The sequence below is a fragment of the Harpia harpyja genome, chromosome 16 (genome assembly GCF_026419915.1).
Source record: "Harpia harpyja isolate bHarHar1 chromosome 16, bHarHar1 primary haplotype, whole genome shotgun sequence".
NCBI lineage: Eukaryota > Metazoa > Chordata > Aves > Accipitriformes > Accipitridae > Harpia > Harpia harpyja.
In genome coordinates this window covers 17,778,900-17,800,359 of record NC_068955.1, presented here as the reverse complement: position 1 = coordinate 17,800,359, position 21,460 = coordinate 17,778,900, and the positions used below count along the sequence as shown (strand labels likewise).

Sequence of the window (21,460 nt, the reverse complement as noted above, 5' to 3'; positions counted from 1 at the left end):
AAACTGTTTTAAATATTTGCCTAGAGTAGTTGTACTTCACGCTACTATTACCTGACGGCAACAATTAAATTTCGATTATTAATCTTTTCAAGTAAGATGTTTTCTAAAGGTATTTATTATGAATAAGTAATTTACTATCTCTTGATTCATATTTCTGTTCATCAAAATATGACAACCTTTGTTTATTGGACTTTCTTTTCCTTAATTTTAGTTTGTGAAATACATCGTTGTCCTGAATTCAAATGTATGCTAGGCATGTCTTTGGTGGAGGTATGGAGCCCAGAGAAGTGCTGCCCCTTTCAGACCTGTGGTAAAATGACTGATTTTCATTTTAGTTGCCTTAGACAATAAGACACTGACAAGAGCTTTGGCCTCTTGGGTTTAAGTCCAGTTTAAGCCAGCTATACCATTGTGCTCTGCTCATGAACAAATGATATAGAAAAGTCATCTCATGGTACCGAACTTCTTAATCTGCCTGTTTTGGTTTTTCTTGCTTCACAAGGGTGATAGCATACTGTAGAATTTGCCTGTCCAAACTGGGTGACTTACCATCTTGAAAATTTTGTAAGAGTTAGTAAATTATTTATGGCAAAAGAAAAAGGTTCACAGGTCAGCAATTTGCCAGTTTACAAAGACGGTAGTATATCATACATCTCTTTGTGATGCCTTAAACACAATTCTCCATTGTTTTATATAGATTGTAATGATTGTCATCGCTGCAAGGAGGCTAGCGGCTGGAATGATAATCTGTTCTTTTAACGTGTTCAGGTGGACTGCAGTTGATACAATGCAGTAAACATTACAATGTAAATTGTTGTAATAAGTGAAGGTGGTCATAGCAGCTGGTATTAGTTTTCAGGATGGAATAGAAATCAAACATAATTCTGGACTCCCCAGATGGGTATATTGCAAAAACCAGCACAACTTCTTCAGTGATGACTTGTAAAACTGCAATTTCTATTCTCCGATGTTCTGTTTTAAGCAAATGGCGTATAACTTTCTAAACTATTCTTTCTGTTATCATATTTTGTTTTAGAATGTGCATGCGAAACGATCCCCAAACCTCCGTGCAAGCTGGTATGAAATTAATCTTCTTTGTCAGTATTCTTTTATTAATTTATTAATAAATCTATTTATCTGTATCTTACTAATAGTTTTGTCAGTGAAATATGAAATGCCATGTCATTCTCTTTTTTTTAAATTGCTTTACAAGAAGATATATCCATTTTTAAGAAGCCAGCTAAGTTTAAATATCTTGCAGAATAATACGTCTGTATAGCATTGATATTTCTATATTTTTTATGACCATATCCTGCCCTGCAGTATTTGTAGAATGGAACTGCTTTCATGTACCCAGGGGTAAAATTTTGTTTTTAAATTGGTAGAACTAAATGCTTTAAAGCATCAGCGTTTTGTCAATATTATTTGTTATAGTGAATATGTTAACATATATCATGCACTCAGACCGCTGACTCTGCAGAACTTATAAACTGTATTTCATTGTGACTTGTCCTGCATTACAAAAATGCTTATTAGCATTGCTCGGTTAGGTTCTCAGTCAGTACTGGGTATGCTTTGATTTTGCTAGTCATTATTTTATCCAGAAAATAATATTGTGATGGGAATAATTTATAAAAATTATAGTTTGGAGTCCTAGGAAGGAATTGGAAATAGTGCTCATTTTTTATAGAGGAAATTAAAATGCTTTGTAAGTGAGGTTGTTGTTAGTACTTTCATTTCATAGATGAAGAAACTTGGTTATAAGCAATCAGGACTGGCAGAAAACTGTGAGAAGAATCTTAATATGCATACGTATAAACAATAAAAGGCAAAATTAAAAAGTACATCTGTACTATTGTAATACTATTTATATCCATTAAGTTATTCCATGAAAGAACACACTCCACATTGCACGGAGATTTCTGTGCAAAGGCAAGCCATTGCATTTCCTCATTGGCCTGCCTTAGTCTTTTCTGTCCTAAATGGCTGCTGTACTGACACCAACAATCATTCCTGTTTTTCAGGTGTAAAAAAAAATTCCCATTTGGTATCATTACTAAATTAAATGTCCCTGTGGGTGATGAAAGTGGATTCAAAATAGGTTTCTAGGGGCAAGAGATACCGCTACTCAAATCCTGAAGGAAAGGTGTTTAGAAGAAAAAGATCATACAAATAAGAAAACACTGTCGTTTCACTTCTCTTTTTTTTTCTCCTTTTATACACTTAGGGGCAGAAACTTCAGATAGATGAACAGTTTCAGAACAGTACAGAAAATACCTGTAACTGTGTTAAGTACAAATGTGGTAAGTCAGAAAATTTAATTCATGGAAATACCCTTTCAAGTGCTAAGGTAAATTAGGAATTATAAATCAGATGTTCAATTCTAATGTGGTACTGAGGAGGAAAGAATTGACTGACATAATTCACAAACAGTGTAAGAAAAGGCAAGGAAATAGGACCCCTCCCTAAGTACTTGGTTTGTTTATGGCCTGTCCTTGTATTCTGTTAGTTCCTGCAGCAGGAGGTCTGTGCAGGGAAATAGCAGACAGAGTTTTGGGAAAGTTGGATGGTGTTGACTAAGCAGCCTGCATATTGCTGAGCTGGAGTAAGGACTCCAGCAAGAAGCTGAAACACACGCTCAATGTCCACATATAGAAAAGTCCCGCCAACCCATTATGGGAACTACTCAGGAGCTGGTAGATATGCTTATGTGCTTTGCAAGATCAAGGATAGCATTCAGCACCATGCAAACTCATCTTAGAGCATGCCCAATAGCATCTGGGAAAACTCAGGAAAAAATAATTCCTGTGGGGCACCCAGTTGGCCAATAGAGTTGGGATTGTTCTTGCCTAGATTTCTACATCAAAGATGTATACTTCTGAGCTAATTATCCTCTGCACCCTCAGTAATCAGTGGGGAGAAACCAAAATTTCTCAGGTACATTCTTATACTGAAGTAGACTTGTAAAACAGATCAGTTGAAGAAGCCTGCACTGTCATTTTGGTGGTGCAGCTAATAGAATATGATATATTTATTTAGATTCCATGCATGGTTATATCTAAAATAATTTGGCAATTGTAGTGAAGCATTAGACTAGTATTAACAGTTATATTTGAAAATCTGACCCATAATTCTTAAAGAGGTAGAGTAGCTTTTTCCATTCCTTTTTACTGTTTGAAACATTTTTTAACAGAGTTTTGATACCAAGCTGATTGTCCTGAGCATGCTGTTTATTTTTTTGTTTTCTTGTAGTGAGAGACAAAGTTTGCCTGAGTAATGAGAGAGGTGTGCTGCTTCCTGGACAAACGGTCGTGGAACACAGTGCAGATGGCATTTGCCATATTTCTTATTGTACAAACGTGATTGATCCCTCCACTAAATACTACCGAATAAACACATCTTCAATAGACTGTACTGTCAAGTGCAAAGCTGTAAGAAATTCAGAATTTGAGACAGTATATTGTGACTGGTGGTCTTAATTACATTTCACTGGGTTTTGTTGAGTAGATTAGTCATAGGAACAAGATCAAAAGAGTAACTATGACATCTCCCTCTAATGATGTGCTACAGCACTTCTGATAGAAGTTTATAGAAGTCTCACTCCCTTCACTGTTTTCTCCCCCATGTAAATCTTACACAAACTAATGTATATAGCATACTGCCACCTTGCATCCCTGTATAACTTTAGCTGCATTATGCGCAAACTGGTACAAATTCCTGGCAGACATTAGCTCAATAAGAACTGGGAAGACAATAATTATAAATAGAAGAATAATTCTAAATGTGGTGAATACAGCTTTGTAAAATAAGGAAATGATACCTCGTCTTTTTACAAAGTATGATACGTTACCGTGGGAATATTATGTAGATTACTTTTTCTAATTATGTACTTACGTGATGTCTAATGTGTAAAAAGTCAAAATTTCAGTGGTTCTTGAAGTAAGCTGTCAGACATACATTTAAAAATGGTAGAAAGACCAGTTCATTCTCTCAAGAGTTGGAACTTCTCCCCATTTACTTCAATTAAGGTCTAAGGTATTTTATAAAAGCTTCATGAATGTACAGTGTGTACAAATGTAAGCTATGTGGTTTTGAAAGTTATTTAAAAACCTTCCCTAAGATCAGATACCTGAAAAAAATCTGCCCATTACTGTAGTAAAATGTTGAGCTGCAAGATGGTCTCATAGAAGGACTAATCTATTTTATTTTGGCAGAACCAAGTCTATCAGCCTCCAAAAGATTTAACAACTTGCTGTGGTAGCTGTAAGAACTTGTCTTGTCTCCATACCTTCAGCAATGGCACAGTTTCCAATTTTAAGGTGAGTTTACACGTGTCTTACTCCCTCAAAATACTGAGCAGTAAACAAAAAAAATAAGCTACTGTACATACATTGCCATATAAAATGTGCAAAGAACAACTTTATTTGGCCAAATACTAGGAATAGTTTTGCATGCACACAACATTAATTTCTTGGAGTGTCAATCATGTAGCTGTCTACAAAGATTAAGGGATTTGATATATCAGAATTATCGTCAACTTGACTATTTTAGAACGTGCTTAACATTATATATTTAGTGGACTTTCAAGTTCTGTACTTAAACAGAACTTTAATATGCATCTAAATTATATTTTGCTATAAGTATTACTTTTGATTCAGACAAGACCACATTCAATGGAATTGTATTATAAATACTTATAATACTGTTTTTGCTGAGTTGCTGAGTAAGGATTCTGGTTTACAATTTTTAACAGCCTGGTACTGTTTGGATTTCAAACTGCATCAGATATGAATGCACTAACACAGCAATAGGACCAGTTCTGGTTTCCTCTTCAGTTGGCTGCCCACCCTTTAATGAAACTGAATGTGTGAAGGTCAGTGTTCAATACATTGTTTGCATTCCAGCTATGATTTATGTTTGCATGAAAAGATTAACACTGACAAAAGATGTTTTTACCTCTAGAAGGGAGAAATTATAAATTCTTGCAATGCCTGCATTTTTGCCCAGACATTTGAAGGTGAAAATCTCTAACTATACACATATAGTGTGCCACCAGACTGCCCAGTTACACAGCTGGAGAGACCTCTGCTCAAAAAAAAATTTTTTTTTCATAGAGGCTTGTAATATCAAACTAGTCCTCATACAGCTGTCTGAACTTGGATGCTTTTCTGGGTTGGACTTGCCCTTTCTAACTGATTTTCTGCATATAACAATTTGATTCATCACAGCGGTCAAAAATATTGAAGAAATGGAAAGATTGTCTGAATATCAGGAAAATCTTTTCCACAGTGAGACATAAGGTTTTGCAGACTAGTTTTGCAGGAGAAGCAAAAACTCTATTTGAATTTGCAAAATGAGGTTAGTCTAAGTGCCAGGAAATGCATGCTGGGAGCAATCACACATTGCTCTCCGTAGTTCTACATTTACATGTGGATGGGAGGATACTTTCCTCAATGAATGATGGTACACAAGCAGGGAACAGTCCTAAAGGAATTAGGTGGCTGTAGTTCTTCCTTGCAGATAACAATGAATTGGTTCTTCAGAGTGAGTCACAGCTTCACAGCTGGTGAAAGGCCTTTTGCTGTTCTAGGCAAACTAAAAAAGTTAAGGCAGAGAGATAGATCAGCGTGGCTTGAGATACTGACGTGGACATCAAAAATTGAACTTCAAGGTAATCCTGAGAGAGGTTTTTAAGAAGCTGCAGCTATTCTTCCCACAGTACTCTGGGGAGTGCTTCATGCTACAGCACTGAAGACAGCCATGACTCTCCACTATGGGGAATGAGTGGCTTCTCATATAAATGAGATTTCTTCCTGCTTTGATTTCAGAATCAGTTTTTTGTGATTGTCAGTATGGCCTCTACAAGAAGTCAGAGGTTTACTCTAAGTAACAGAGGATGGAAGCAGACTTAATGCCACATTTCCTCTCCAAATGTGGCATTTTGATAGCTGGTGATGTATAGTGGCATTCAGTGACAACCACTTAATATTCACTTGTGTTATAACAGTCAAGTTAGATCATTTACAGCCAAACCTTCATCCACTCACCAGAGTGCTGCATTTGCCTGAATAATGTTGTAGAGCTTTATCTGGAAGATATTTCTAATAGTATAGATATATGGGAATGAATGTTTGAAGAATTAAAGGGTTTTTTGTCTTCATTTCTGTCTTGGTCAGGTTGGAGGCTATGTTGTACCATTCTTAGAAGGATGCTGCAAAACATGTAAGTGATTAATGACACTTCCTGCCTCACAAGCCTGACTGATTTGTTGTTACCTTAGAAATAAGGTTGATTCTTTCCTGCATGAAAGCTTGATTCACTGATCTCAAAGGCTGTGCTTTTCCCAGTTTTACTCATGTGAATACCAGTGAAACTAGTGGAGTTAAATCAGAAGAAAGTAGTTTAACATTGAAGGGCTTCCTCTACTGATAGTGACTGTGGCTGGCCAAGTCACTAAAATTGCTACCTTGAGTATTTTGTAGTTCTCATGTAAAACTCCTCAAAATATTAGTTACTGCAATTAGTATAATAAAAGGTACTGTGTTTTGGAAGGCACCTTAAAACATGCTTCATCTGCATTCATATCTTCATATTTGGTAAAAATGAAGATTGATCTATGCAGTTTGTAAGTTAATGCTGTAAGTAATTAACTGATTGTAATATAGTCTTAGGTTCCATTAATAGACATAGTTCAGAAGCTTTCAGGCAATACCTTTTAAAAGAACTTACAATTAAAAAATCCCCCTTACTTGATTACTAAGATATGTTTTGACATCTATGAGAGCTAATAAAGGTTCTCTGGAAAAAATAAAATAATTCTCTGCAGAATACGTTCCAAATATGCTAATTCTTAATATAAATCAAGACCAAAGTACATTTTTTCTTAACACACTGGTACATAGCTGGAACATTTTGGCTGATTTCATGAAGAAATTAGCCTGAGGCAGACACCTAACCTGAAGAATCTAAGCTCAGATACTTGAAGTTGACAATGTTAAAAGCAGTTGAAAAAGAGATTTTATACTGGACAGTATCAGATTATCTTCTAAAAGGTGCAAAAATCTCACTTCATTTGTATAAGTGGCTGGAATAGTGACCTAAAAGCTAAAGATAGTAGGAGATAAAGTGTGGGAGACAGCTGGAGAAAAATGCAGGTATTTCCTGCTGTGTGGGATGGGACTTGAACAATCATGACTACCAGATACGGTACCACATGCACAGTTACTGCAGTGGGATATGTGTCGCCAACTGGGAGGTACCTTTTGGTGTCATTCCTGATGTATTGCATTTTGTTGTACAAAGGTTATTGAAACTGTAAGATTTACCCACTTTTTTTCTGCTCTTGATCACTGTAAGGGAATGTTAATCTCTCTTCATGTTTTTTCACTCTGATGGACCTGCTTTTGTCCTAGTTCTGCAGACAATTCTCCATAGGCTCTTTGAGATTAGTTTTTGATTATCTGACATTACCCTTCAATGCCTTAGCAGCCATATAAGCCAGCTTTTGAACAAACAATTTAAGACTGTTAAAAATCCATTAAGCTACTTTTCAGCAAGACAGAAGATCCTGCTACTATACTTAGAGAAATATCATAACCACAGTCTTAAATAATTAAGGCAAAAGTAAAGTTATTAAACTGGGGGGTGCATCACAAAGTAAAATTAAACCCTTGAAAAATCCAGTGACTTCTGACATGCATTTACAAGTAGATTAATAGTTTTGATTTCACACCTTTTTATAGACAGCATAGTACCTCTATGAATCATGTAGTTCCTTCTGACTCCGAACAAATCTGCCATGAGAGCTGTTAGTCAATTGTAATTGTGTGAATCATTTTATGAGAAGGGTTATCAGGTTGTTTTCTTTTGATGTACTTTACCATTAGAAACCATTGTGATTTTTGCTTTCAGTTTTAAGTGGTATTTGAAAATTAAGTCCCAGGAGTTCCATCAAAACCTAGAGAGTTTTTACAAACACTGCTCTGAGGAAATTATACTATTGTTTGCTTGTAGCCCCAAAGGACAACTTAAATTTGGGGTACCAGATTGTTTTAGTTATACCAGCATAGATCAGATGCTTCCTGGTTTTGACATTAGGCTTAGCAGTGCAAGCAATACCTGGACATGGTCCTGAGCTGCTGGCACAGTGGTCCCTGCTTGAGCAGGGAGGTAGGACTAGATGATCTCCAGAGGTCCCCTTCCAACCTCAGCCATTCTGTGATCATGTAATATACAGACATTTTAAGGTTGAATTCTTTTCTCAAATATGCCAAAATCTAATAACTCCAGAATGTTTCATACTGGTAGGGGATCCTTTGTAACATGTACTCTGTTCAATATGCAATATTCTTACCAGGTTCTTCAGTGTCAGTGTTCCTCCCATTCCCTGTTAGCCCAGTCACTCCTACAGCGTATGCTAGCTGTAACACAGGTACATTTTCCTGGAAATGAGTAGGACCAACCCAAACAGCATCATTGTTGGATTTCCAACAATGTACTCCCTGATAGGAGCATCAGGCCTCACATTACCCAATTATGCCAAAAGCTGCAGTGTAGTATAACTGCTCATGGTTCAGAGTGGCTCACCTTTTGGTTTTGTTTTTCATTTTGCAATGTGTGGGCAGTGCATTGTTGTTAGCCAACAATGTACTGTTGGTAGTATGCACTTGCATAGTCTTTAGCTTTCTGCATGTGTAAAATTGCTGTGTTTAAAAATGTAAGCTAATTCCATTATATTTACAGTGCTGTAGAACATAGAGACTAATGGCTTTGCTTGTTAAACATTGTAAAAAATTTAAAACAACATTTTCGCAGATGATGTATCATACAGTTTTGCTTCCAGTGGCATACACAGTAGAAGTAGGTAATTTCTTTCCCATCCATAGTTAGGACAGTATACTGAAAATAGCAAGTCTATGTTTATTCCATGAAAATTGAGATGATCTTTGTTCTTTTTAGTAGAGCATGATAATTATTTGAATTGTCACATGGTATGAATGCAATTGTTTTGGCATTTATTTTGTAAAAACATCTCTCTCTATTTCTGTAGGAGAAATTATCTTGACTGTAATTTTGTACGTCACTGAGTGATACATCCTTCCTTAAATTACACTCATGACTCTAGGAGTACTACACTGAAATCTATATTACTCTTTCATATTGACACCACTTTAAATGACAAAGGTGTTACGAGTCAACTCAAAACATAAGCAAGGATTTTCAATCATACAGACTGTGAAAAAGAATCTCATCATAACATGACATGTATAAGATGCTCACATGTTTTGTAAGGTTGTTGTGGAAAAGTATATTATGTTGTAGAGCTCATTAAAAGCCACTGGACATTAAAGTACATGCATGGAAATACATTATATATTTATTTCTTTTGAGATATGATGTACTTTCACTATAGCTTGGATGAATTCATAGCCACAGCTGCACTGAATTTTCCATCCTACACACCATGTATAATATAAAAGAAGAAAAGACATGAATAGGACTATGAGAAACATGAAATAATGGTGAGTTTTTTATTTTCAAAAACAATTTTTTTCTTCATTTCTTAGTTTACTTTTTCCCTAAGCAAATATAATTCAATGATAGTCGAGCAGTAGCCAGCCATTTCTGATTGTAGATTTTTATTTGCTTCCAAGAAGATTCATTGCTGTCCTTTGTTTCACATTTCAGAAACCTCTGCTATGTCTAGAAACAGTAGCAGACTTTTATGTTTAAAAAAAAAAAACCAAACCAAAAAACAAAACCACCACAAAAAGTACTTCTCTTTGAGAAGCAGTATTAACCTGGTTTGACAGTGATTAGAGCAGGGAACTGGACATCGCACGTCAAGATATAATAAACCTCTGTCACAGTTCAGTATTGGGTATTGTTCAAACCAGTGAGTCTTTCATTGCCCTTGCTTTTCTGGAGCTAACAGTATTCACCTTTTGTCAACATCTTTGGATTTCTTGGCTGAAAGAAAATGCAGCTCTGTAAGTGGAGGGTCACGTGGGACTGCTTCATGGTGTGTAAAATCTGCTGTGAAACTGTGGAAGCTATTATAATGGAATGGACTATTCATTTCTCTTACAGATCTGCAATGTGATGTGGTTTCTTCAGCACGGAGAGGATCATCGTAAGAAGATACTGTGCTTTCTGATCTCTAACAACTGAACTTTTTACTGAACTACTTTGCTTTTCTTCAAACGTTCAGGATTCCCTTCTTAAATTAACTCCTCATTTCATTTCATGATTTCATTTTATCTTCTTTATTCATCCATATACTTCGTACCTACTTCTTTGAGAAAAATTGTGGAAATAATGCCAATGAAAATGTAAATTAAAAAATTCATTTGTTGACTGGTGTTCTTTTTCTTATTTAATAAAAATATACAGGAATGTTCTTCATCAGGTTCTGCTGTTAAGTGTTCATTTTAAACTTTGTTTATGCCACTGGAATGCAATTGCTGCTATGAAAGTTTGTTACAGTTATTTCATAGAAAATGCATTTTATGCATTATTGACAAGCCTTCTCGCAGGAGTGGATGATCAGTTTTACAAAATTTTTTGAAAGACAGTGGACTTACTCTTAAAAGACTTCTGAGTGAAGAATGAACCTTTTATAATTATTATTGAAGTTACAAGGACACAGATTACTTTAATGCATGAAATAGAATAGTTTTAAAAATGATACAATGTATAGCTAATGTCACTTTGCCAAAGTTTTGTATGCGCAGTGATGTATTGGGTATTTTCTTCCTTGTGTCTCTTGACCCCATAAAATGTTCAGGAATGTTCTTGTCTCTGAAATGTTTAGAATTTTGAGCTGATATTTTTCAATCAATGCCCATTTTGCAGGTAAGGAAGATGGAAAATTCTGTAAAAAGGTGACTGTTAGGATGACTATCCGCAAGAATGACTGCAGGAGTAACACACCAGTAAGTAACTAACTATCACAATTTCTTTTTAATAGAAGAGGAAAAAAAAAGAGAAAGAAAAAGAAGGAAGAAAGGGAACACAAATTCCGCAAGGCTATTGCCTGCATCTCTTTCACAGAGTCAGGTTTCTATGTTTTATAGAGCTGTTTTAATGTTTCCCTGCATTCTCAGCAATCATCTCCTCAAATAATAAGAAAAAGGGGGATGGGACTTCTGGTTTTGTATGCATTTAGGTGCATGTTGATTTAGTGCAAATCTAAGGTCTCAGTTCAACCTATAATGCAATTATTATATGCAAATTGATATAACAGAATCTTGCCTGTGATATACTACAGTTAAAACGGCTGCAGATGCGTTTAATTTTCTGTCTGTCTAGGGAAAGTAAATGCCAACTTTATGAAGGAAGGAATCTTGGATCCTGAAGGGTTTTTTTTAGATGGCAGTGTGAGCATACTGTGAAATGTGTAGGAATAATGAGGCACTATCTGTGTGTCTGCCGAAGGATTTACTGTAGGAGGACACCAACCATGTTCTGTTAGACAGTAAGGCAGTGTGAGCAGCAGCAAGGGTGTAGACAGACGTCTCGTGTGAGATGTGTAAGAGTGCCTGGAAAAGCTGTAATAAAAGAGTATAGGGAAACAGCTGTAACCTCTAAAATGACTCTCAGAGTACGTTTTGTAGAGTAAACTGTTGAGCAGCCAGAAAATTTAGTTTCAGTGTCTCATTGAACAGAAATGCAAATCCTGACTATAAAACTTGAAAAAATTACCAGTTTATTTGGCTGTTTCTGTTACAGTCTTTATTACAGTTTTGGTATCATTAGTAATGATTCCCTTTGGAACTCCTAACTTTATTTCCTAGCTGCTTCAATTTGCTGATTATTCTTCATGTTTGTTACCAGGTGAACATTGTTTCATGTGATGGAAAGTGCCCATCTGCAAGCATTTACAACTACAACATCAACACATACGCAAGATTCTGCAAATGCTGCAGGGAGCTCAGACTACAGAGACGAACTGTGCGATTGTATTGCACCAGTAATTCAACCTGGGTCAGCTATTCAATCCAAGAGCCTACAGATTGTTCTTGCCAATGGTCTTAAAAAGAGCATAAAAGGAAAGAAAACAGCAAGCCCAGTGTTCCCAGCATAAGATAATTTGAATAGTTTATCTATTAAAAATACAGTACCCAATCCACTGCATTTTACCAGTTTAATGCTAAAAGATAAAAGAACAAAAATGTTTTTGGACTCTTCTAAATATCTGAAGAATGGCTTTGCATCGTTTGTATTGTGATTTGTCTTCATGTTCATTCACAGGGATTGTTTTAAGAGTTCTTGTGATATGTGCCAACTTAAAAGGTGAAGTGATTTACATTAGAGACCCCTCAAGAGAAAGAACACCATCTGTTTTGTTCTGGAAGGCTGGCCCACTCTTTGCCAGGCACCCATTCCTGTTTTAAATCATTGACTGGCTTATCTGGCAGCAGTTTGCTATTTTGAATGCATTGCAGTTGTGCAAATATATTCAGTGTCTATTAAGAAAAATTTTTTGGACAACATGAGAAGAATTTTCAGTTTAAATCATATTCCTATTGCAAAGTAGAGCATGTATGAAAAATTCAATTAAAGGTGGTTTGTGGTTTTTGTTTTTTTTTTTTTTAATCAGGTAAACATTGTCAATACTGATAACTGTATGTAATACTCCCTGGTAATAATTTCAGTTTTTCTGGTGTATTTCATATTGTAGTGATAAGCATTATGGCAAACATGTAATGTATGGAACAGACTGTTTTTAGGCTATCTAGATTAGTCGTTAGTAGTTCGCTCATCTTTATGCTAAACAATATGACATAAACTGAAAATACACAGATTTAACAAATGAAAACCATTTTACATTCCTTTATATAGATACACCTTAAATTAAAACATTCAGCTTATGAAATGCACCATACTTCAGCTGTTTCTTTAGGAGAATGAACTTTAACACTAATTTTAAAGATGTGAAAATTCATTAGGCAAAAGAAAACCAGGATTATGTATCTGTCTAAAGGAAAAACAAAGTTGAAAATCTTTGTCATCAGTGTAGTAGAATGTAACTTCTTATGGCAAGTGTTTGATATTGAAAATGTACCATTTTAAGGTTTGAAATTTCAGAAGCAGTTTTGCTTATGAACTTGAACAGTTAACATTTTGTTGTAATGAATTAAGTTTTTTTTCTCCTCTAAGATAATGTGGCTGTTCTATTATTTTCCAACAAATGCCACCAAGATTCAGCAAACATTCGGTAGCTTTCATTTTGTAGATTAAAATTGTAGATAGCAGATAGTATACGCTTGAGATCCCGTAATAGAAAATAGATTTCAGCATAACTTCTTAAAAAGCTGCTTGTCTGCAGTTAATCCAAAGAAAAATGTGTTGTTAAAATCAGTCGTGAACATTTTTTATATTAATTTTGTATACTGTACATTTCATTCTTGCAATATCTAATAAACAACAGGAATTTTGTTACAAATAATTTTGCTGTCATTGTTAAAGCAGCTTACTGTTGTGATTCAACACATGGTGTTTACTAATTTGGTTTTCAGCAGTGCACATGGTTAATTTTAGTGTTTGCTGCTATCACTAGTACTAATGATCTAATACTAAATCAAGGAAGACCTGCATATGGGTTTTTGAAAATCTGCATCTTTTTGATTCTATCAGAGTTTACTTTCATCCTTAGAAATGCAAAATTCAATGATGTCATTTTATTCAAAACAAAAATTGGAAAACTGTTGCTCATCAAAGTATAACAACAAATTTCTGACACTGTCCGATAGGCTGTTTGTTCTGGAAAAACAGGAAAAAAGAAGGGTAAATTTCTGCACATTTCCTTTTCACAGCTTTTTCCTAAACTGGCCCTCAGGATTGACTGCAATGAGTAGACTGTGTTTTGATTAAGTGTAGACATTTTGTTATAATACAGTTGTTGTGTAGTGATGATTACCCTTCAGTACTTAGGGCCAGAAAAGTCGTTAAGATCTAACTGTGGTATGTGCAGTCCCTACCCATTTAGTAAGACATGTTCCTTGTTCAAAGACATCTTCTAAATCATGACAAAGCACAGAGTCTGGGAGGAGTGCATCCTTTGGAAAACCATGGATTGAGGAGCAGAAAAAAAAGCTAAGCAGACGTAAGTCCTTGAACCCAAGTGCCTAAAATTCAAGCTTTGGCATTTGCAAAGGTGAAGTTAAGCCTTCCTGAGTACCAGCTGGCAGATGCTATCCTAGAGGGTAGGAATTAATAAGAGCTGTTTCTTTTGCTCTCAAGCAAGATGCATTTGCTGTGAAGCGCCAGCTACCAACATGAGGGACAGGATTAGAGCAGGAATTAGGCCAGCCGCCATGTTTCCATCGGCTGCGGTGTGATCCCTCCTCTTGCCACTTGAGCTAATGGCAAAGCACTCATTGCTTCCAGCAGCACAAGGCAGTTACTCTGAAAACCATTCGAGATCCAAACTTTCAGCTCTTGGTTGAAGAGCAAAGTTAGTACGGGCAGTAAGAGTAGAAAGCAGACTGTAGTGTATCCAGTAACCATAATTAAACACTGCTGCTGCTTCTACTTCAGGAGTAAAATAATAAACATTGTGTTAAGTCCCTACTTCTGATTTTGTAAACATTAGGCTTATGCTGAGAGAAACAAGGGGAAAGATCCAAACTGCCTATGGCTTGACAGGGGAAGCTACTTTTATCTCTGCCTCTGTGTTAAATTCCTTCACGGATACTTAGCCTGTCTGCCTGTGGTTAGGTCAAAGCAATCTGGGCCCTTACAATGTATTTACCTTGCACTGTGTTCGCACAAAGCAGCTCAGCTGGAAAAAGATTTTGCCATAGTTGTACTTCCACATCTTTGGAAACCAAAGGGACCTCAGTGAGTTTCATCTGACCCTCCCATGCAGGAGACACTTGGACTGTAAAAATATCTGAGTCAATACAGCTTTACTTCCTTACTAGGAAGCTGTCTTTTGCTTGATTATATAGGTCTAATACAAAGGGTATACAGCACTGAAGCTATGCTCTTTATAATACATGCGTTTTACTATCACAACCTTGTTTGTGTCTTTATTACCCATAAAGGCATATGTGCACTTGGAGCTAATGAAATACCAGAGCCTTTATGTAAGTTCTCATAGTGGCAAAAGTTAAATCCTGCATTCAGCACATAAAACAAGTCACTGGAGGGAAACTAGCTTTCTAAAAGCATTGCTGCCATGACACGCTCTGTTATGGTTGCTCCTGTTGCAGCAGCGCACTGTGCATGGTTCAGAGACAAAACCATGACTGGATCCTTCACTGAAGATTTCTTGCAGTATTTTGTGGAAGAACAGTGCTTCCTAGGAAAAAAAAAAAAGAAAGAAAACCCTGGTTTTAGAAGCCCAAGAGAACAAAAAAAGCTGCCTATCTGGCAGCTTCTGGGTAGTCTTTTGGAGAGCCACCTCAGCTGGGTGACTCCTGGAGCAGCAACCAGCACGAAGGCCGGAGCAGGGAGACTTTGCTCCCACACAAGCACAGGGATAGGGCAGGAGAAAACACCTGTACTCCTGCAGCCTCTCAGAGGGGGGAAGCCTGAAGGGGTTAAGGAGAGGCCTCCTCCCCTCCCTCCAGCTAAAAAGCCAATTTGCACCAGCTGAAGCCTGTTCCTGTGGGGCAATGAAGGTAGAAGTGCTGGTGCTGGGTTGGGTTGGGTGTCTGGGCCTAGAAGCAGTGGGGGGGGGGGGAGATGGACAGTGTGTGTGGTGAGTGCTGTTTTCCTGAACTAGCTCCTTATTTTAGAAGAGAGGAATGGCCAGCTGATATGGGGTCTGTGGGCTGTAAAATGAGGGGCAGGAGGTGTGTAGCCTTAGAGGCTCTGGTAGAGGTCTTTAATCTTTCCCTTGTGTCTATCTCAGTGTGGCTGTGAGAGATTTGTAAAGGTAATCTTTTACTCTGTAAAAGCTGGTTTCTGGGTGGTGAAAGCAGCAAAGAAATAAATATACTGGTGGTGGTGGAACATTTGGTGCTTGTACAACCATGTTGAATGAGCTCTTCAGGCTCTGCTGGGAGAGGTGGCTCTTGGGTGGAGAGCAGACCTGCTTCGCTTCTGTAAATCTGAAACTGTGGTGATCACTAGGGGAAAACACACCTACTAATGTCCTCTAGTTTTCTCGGGTTTTGTTGCCTTCAAGGCTATCTGTAGAAATGGACTTGTAGAGGCTGATTAATTGAGATCAAACTCAAAAATTGTGCTTAGGTGATTCCTCTAAACAAACAAATGCTGTTGGTGCTCTTCTGGCAGACATCTTGTGACTGCTGCTCTGCAGGGCTGAGTGTGTTGTAAAGTTGTTTATCCTGGATAAAAGAAACCAAATTTGAAAAATTCTCTTCAGAAGGTAGAGAGACTGAGTAATTTGGGGAGTCAGGGGGAATAGGTATATGATAAAAGTGGGCAGGAATAGTTTTCTCCTTGATGTCTAACATCACAGTAAATAACTTTTTTTGTTTAATGTGTATGAAAATGCTGTGGGAGTAAAACCCTGACCTTCTTGAAACTGAGGCCTGTTTCAAGGCCTCTTCACAAGTCCTGAAACTTTACTCCACTCCCGAAGGTCACGTTCTCCTTACACTTGTTTGCACATGTGGAGTTTCTCCACAAAAGTGATTCTTAATGTAGGTACAGAAACATCATAGGCTTGTATCTTGTTAAAACTAGGATTTAAAAATCTTTCCAATGCTGGATTGTTTTCTGTCTTTGAATATTTAGCGATTTGAGTATGGAAACATTGCTTGTTTGTTATGGTGCTGATTGCTCATTGTTATCTCCTTTAAAAAAACACTTTACTTGCATTACCTCAAGCAAGCTTAGCCAGCCACGATTCACAGGAAAATAGAAATGATTTGGCAGCTGGAGCCCTCAGTGTGATGGGTATTGGCTGTTAAGAAAGGCCTTTAAAAAGAAATATAGTAATATCAATTGCGCTATCAAAACTCTCACTGTCTGGTTATTAGTACATGATCTGGTCTCAGGATAACAGCCTCTCAAATAATTCTTCCTCTAATTAGTGATAGTGCTGCCTGGTGGTTTGGTAAATTAATCTGAAATATTGGCATCTGTTGGTCTGCAGCTTAATGCAAGCTATTAGTCACAAGTTAAATAACTTGCATCTCCTCAGATGACCTCTCAAGTATGCAGTCCATGAAGTCAGACCAAAATAATTAAAAAAATGTTGTCCTCATTCTTATCCCTGCCCACACCATCATCTTTCTCCCCAGTGCAACTGGCTAGCCATGAATAATTAAAATGAAGTAACAGCTGCTATGCAGATGGTGATTTTTTGGAAAAATCCCCTCTCAGTTTGATGAAGACATATAACCTCTTTAGACATAGCACCTGACAGACTGCCATCCCCTCAGGTCTGCTTTCTGTATGGACTTTTGACCAAGGCTTTGATGATGTCAACTCACTTTAGACGTTTAAAACATAGATATCCGAATTAACTCGGGTGCCCAGGCTCCATCCATCACCAAAGAAAGAGAGGTGCATCCAGAGAGTGACTCATCCCATCCTAAAATAAGTGTCTCAGATAGATGTGATGAATCATTCTCCAGATGTATCATCTTTCCTTTTCACTGTAAAGAGAACCTGGATAGCAAGATGTGGTTAGGCACCTCGTTTTTAGGTTGTTAAAATTAGCTGGAATGAAATTCACCCTTAATGGTTAAAGATATGTCAACAGGCTCAAAAGTCAGCTACTCTGATAGTGTATATGGCATCTTATCCGACCTCCTCATATGAGGTGATTAATGGTAATATTTGATTTGCATGAAGCTGAATGTAATGCATCTTGTACAGTTTTTCCTGTATGTCTTAAAGTATACTCATTTCATATGACAGCTAAACTATCCCTGTATCTCTAGAGCTGAAGAAAGACGTTGTCATCAGGCAAACCTTCAAGATAGAAAAGCGCAACTGAATTTGGGAAGATACAATGCGTTTATTGCCATGACAAGGTGTTATATTAGTGGGAAAAGATCTATAAGGTGAGTGAATTTTGAAGTACTTCTATTTTATAGACCTTTTATTGTGTAAGTGTTGGCTCGAGTCTTGCAGGTGATTTGTGATCTTGCTTTCTAAGCTTTTGGCTTCCAAGATCTTTAAGGTAATGCAATTCTTCAGGATGTTATGAAACCCACCTATGAAATATCTTTGTGCTTTAGCTCTTTAGAGTGTCTGGAGTTGAGTTCAAGGCAGCAGAGAGGCTTTTCAACACACAGGCCTTTCCCAACTGTTTGATTTTTTTATACGATTGCCCAGGAGCAGATTCTGACCTCAGTTAATATGCTTGAAAGGAACATCAGATTTGGTGTTTGGTTTTTCTCAAGACTGATATTAGTTCATGAATTGAGTATGTGAGATTTGTCCAATATGTGCCTTGTGTAGTAGAAGGTTGGAAAGAAAAAAAAATATAGCAGAGCACTTTAATAAAATTTCTTTTTGATTAATAATGCAGAAGTCTGATCTTAAGCATGAAATATCAAAGGCGGAATAGCTGGAGTATTGCCTAATGTTGAGAGCATGCCTGTTCTTGATCTCTGTTCTTAATCCCCCAACTGTCTTTTCTGGACCATATTCCATGTTGAGCTCCACATTGATGTTTTATTTTACTAAATAGGGGGAAAAGCAGAGAAGGACCTTCTGAGACGAGGGCATCAAGGTGCCTAATAGGCCTGATCTCTAACCTGGCTGTATGCAGGGTGGTGTCCTTTGATTGTAAAACAGGAGCGTCACTAATAATGTGGTCCTCCATTTCCTATCTATAGAATATAGCTGCTATATTTCCTTTTTTTTTTTTTTCTCCTCAAAGAACCCCACCCTGCCCAAGCAAAGCTATTTCCACAAGTGGCAAAAGTTAGCTGTGTGACAACTAATCACTAAAGCCAAGTGTTCTTGTTAAATATTGCTGGAGTGATTAGATACTAGATAACACAGTCAGTAGCACATGAAGATCATTTTGTATTGGAATTGTAGCTTGTATAGCCCAGCATTCCCTTTCCAACCTGTTGCTCCTGAGGAAACTGCAAGAAGGGGGAAGTTTTAGATTGGTGTTTTCGGAATAAAAAAGGTGATTTAGAATTTTGCGTGCAAAACTGGCATTTTTAGGCAACTATACCGACAGGCTGTCCAACACTAATAGCAAAGTCCCCCATCTCTTATGAATCATAAAAAAAACTTTCAATGATTATTTGCTCGCAATTAATTGCACAGGCCAGTTGGATGCTGTGAGGAAACACATGGCTTCACAGTTAGGTGGTTTTCAGTTTATGGGAGAGGAATAGGCCCTGGCTATTGGTACTATTTATTGTTACATGCGGGTTCACCATAACCCTCTTTAAGGCCATGTTGTATGCAGGCAGCTAGAGCGCACTGGAAGCAGATTTTGCTGATGCAGTGTTTATGCTCAGTTTGGTAAATAGCTTCCCCTCACCTCTACTTTTTTCAGGCTCCACACCTGGAAATCCCCTTGGCCTCTCCCAGTGTTATTGTTTAAAAGCATTTTTCCACTGGTGGTCTGACAGGATTGCAGTAGTACCACCTGGGGCAGGACCAACCTTGTGGAGAATGGAGGATGAGTTCATATTGCACTCCTGCTTATGTATTTTCCTGGAACTCCAAATTCTCCAGATGAAAACTTTTTAGAAGAAAACTGGGGCCTGACAAAAGGGCTGGCTTAAAAAATAAATAAATGCTTATTGTATCTGCTTGGTATAACTTTAAGTGGAAAACCCCCCTCACTTTTAGTTAAAATCCCTAAAATGTTAAAAGCGGTTTTCTGGCAACCTTCTTATTTTCAAGTATTTTATTGGAATATCAGCATTTTCGATCCTGTCCCTCATCCTTTTCTCTTCCCCTCTGGAAGAGGGGGAGAAAGGACATGAGGGATGAGATTTTTGAGGAAAACTTTTAGAATTTTATCTCTTCAAATTGGACTGGCAAGCCCAATTCTCATGAAGTTGTTATTCAGGGGAAAGTGGGAATCAGTACCTAAAGGGCCTATTGTGAGTTTCAGTATTAGAGGGGAGGGGAAAAAAAACCCCCTCTCTTGATAATGGAGTAAAATGATGTATTCTGTGGTTATGCTGATATCAATGGGCTTGAGTGCAACCCTTGGTGTAGTATCAATATAGGTTTGCCATGTGTCTCCAGACCCCGCTGCCTGTGCGTTTTGCTGGTGATGCCAGAATAGGGTCAGAGCAAGCCAAAAAGGCAGGGGCTGAAGACTGCTGCTGTTTTCCCTAGCAAATGCCTGTGGGATTTTTGATGAAGGTTTCTGGCTCTGTGAATTATTTCAGATGTGGATGTGTCCATGCTCTCTCAGGGCTGCAGTTTTGCCTTGTCTGAAGGCAGTGATGGAGACATAGCGGCTGCACAGGGCCACAAAGTTTGTTACCTGTTACAGCTTGGCTGTGAAGCTTTGGGCTGCCCACCAAAATAAAGAGTTGTAGATCACAGTTAATGCAAGGATGCAATTTCTGTGATGTTACAGTATCAGGAACTGGTATTTCGTTACCAGGTCTCTCTCCTGTATTTTTTCTTTTTAAGAAGAAATACTCTGCAAACCTGTACTTAAAGGAAAATTTTGCAAATACTGTTCTGCTTAAAAAATACAGTTTTAGCAGTTTACCATATTTTTTTAGTAGTAGTTGCTCTTTTATCTTATCCATGTGTTGTGGGGCTAAAGAAGGAGTATGGGGCCTTCAGGTAGCTCTAGTAATGGGAGTCTTGTAATTATGTACAATAGGCGTGAAATGAAAGAAAATATAACCTACTGCCCTATAAATACAGTACTTAAGCTGATCTCTGGAATGAAATTCACAGCACTATTGCACATTTGTTTCTTGGCTCCATGACTGGAGGAGAAGGGGGGAAGGAAAGTTAACATTTTTGGGGTTTAGATTTGGCCATATTGTAGCACTCCTAAATCTTCTGTCAACACTGGCGTGACGTTGCATTCATTAAAAATGCACGACCTTTTTAAACATCCATCTGTTATATAAATAAAAATAATGCAGCCCTATATTTTTATGGTATTTTAATCCTGCGTGGCCATGGTCTAATTATCAAATGATTTCATGCTACCCTGGTGGCAGGCAACATCCAGACCACTGAACACTTGCTATGGATCTCTTATTAAATCCCTCTTGCACAGTTTCATTCATAAATTTACCATGGCTTTTAAAACAAAATAGTTTGGTGCTTATACAGCAATATCAAATAAGAGCAGTGTGTTTCCAGAATGCAGCAACATTTTTCAGATGCTCCACTTCATGCATGACTGAATAATTGGTGGCAAACTCCATTATTGCCTTCTTTTACCTTGAGTGGAAGCCATGCCACCAGTAGGTAGTGCGTGCTAGTTGTGCTCAAAGACAAGATGCCCTGGGTGTAACCTGTCCATGCCTTTGTGGAGCTTGAATATTCTGCTCTCTACACCAAGCTTCATTTTGACAAC

General features: G+C 37.5%; 1 protein-coding gene and 1 long non-coding RNA gene across 5 annotated transcripts in view; both read left to right on the top strand.

Moving 5' to 3' along the window:
• The window catches only part of OTOG (otogelin), a 120,162-nt gene extending 106,076 nt beyond the window's left edge, over nt 1–14,086 (top strand). Inside the window, exons 48-57 of one of the 4 annotated variants that reach the window (XM_052811047.1) lie at nt 212–310; nt 1,037–1,077; nt 2,228–2,303; nt 3,253–3,431; nt 4,215–4,319; nt 4,754–4,873; nt 6,177–6,222; nt 8,357–8,431; nt 10,855–10,934; nt 11,836–14,086. In XM_052811047.1, coding sequence (XP_052667007.1) covers nt 212–310; nt 1,037–1,077; nt 2,228–2,303; nt 3,253–3,431; nt 4,215–4,319; nt 4,754–4,873; nt 6,177–6,222; nt 8,357–8,431; nt 10,855–10,934; nt 11,836–12,036 — 1,022 coding nt within the window. In that variant the 3' untranslated portion in view covers nt 12,037–14,086. The other 3 variants (XM_052811048.1, XM_052811049.1, XR_008238711.1) reach the window with 3 other exon arrangements.
• A 3,492-nt stretch (nt 14,087–17,578) lies between these two features.
• LOC128152995 (uncharacterized) overlaps nt 17,579–21,460 on the top strand; it is a 55,001-nt gene continuing 51,119 nt past the window's right edge. The window contains exons 1-2 of the long non-coding RNA XR_008238807.1: nt 17,579–17,756; nt 17,868–17,990. This is a non-coding gene — a long non-coding RNA (uncharacterized LOC128152995). The remainder of the gene's footprint in view (nt 17,757–17,867; nt 17,991–21,460) is intronic.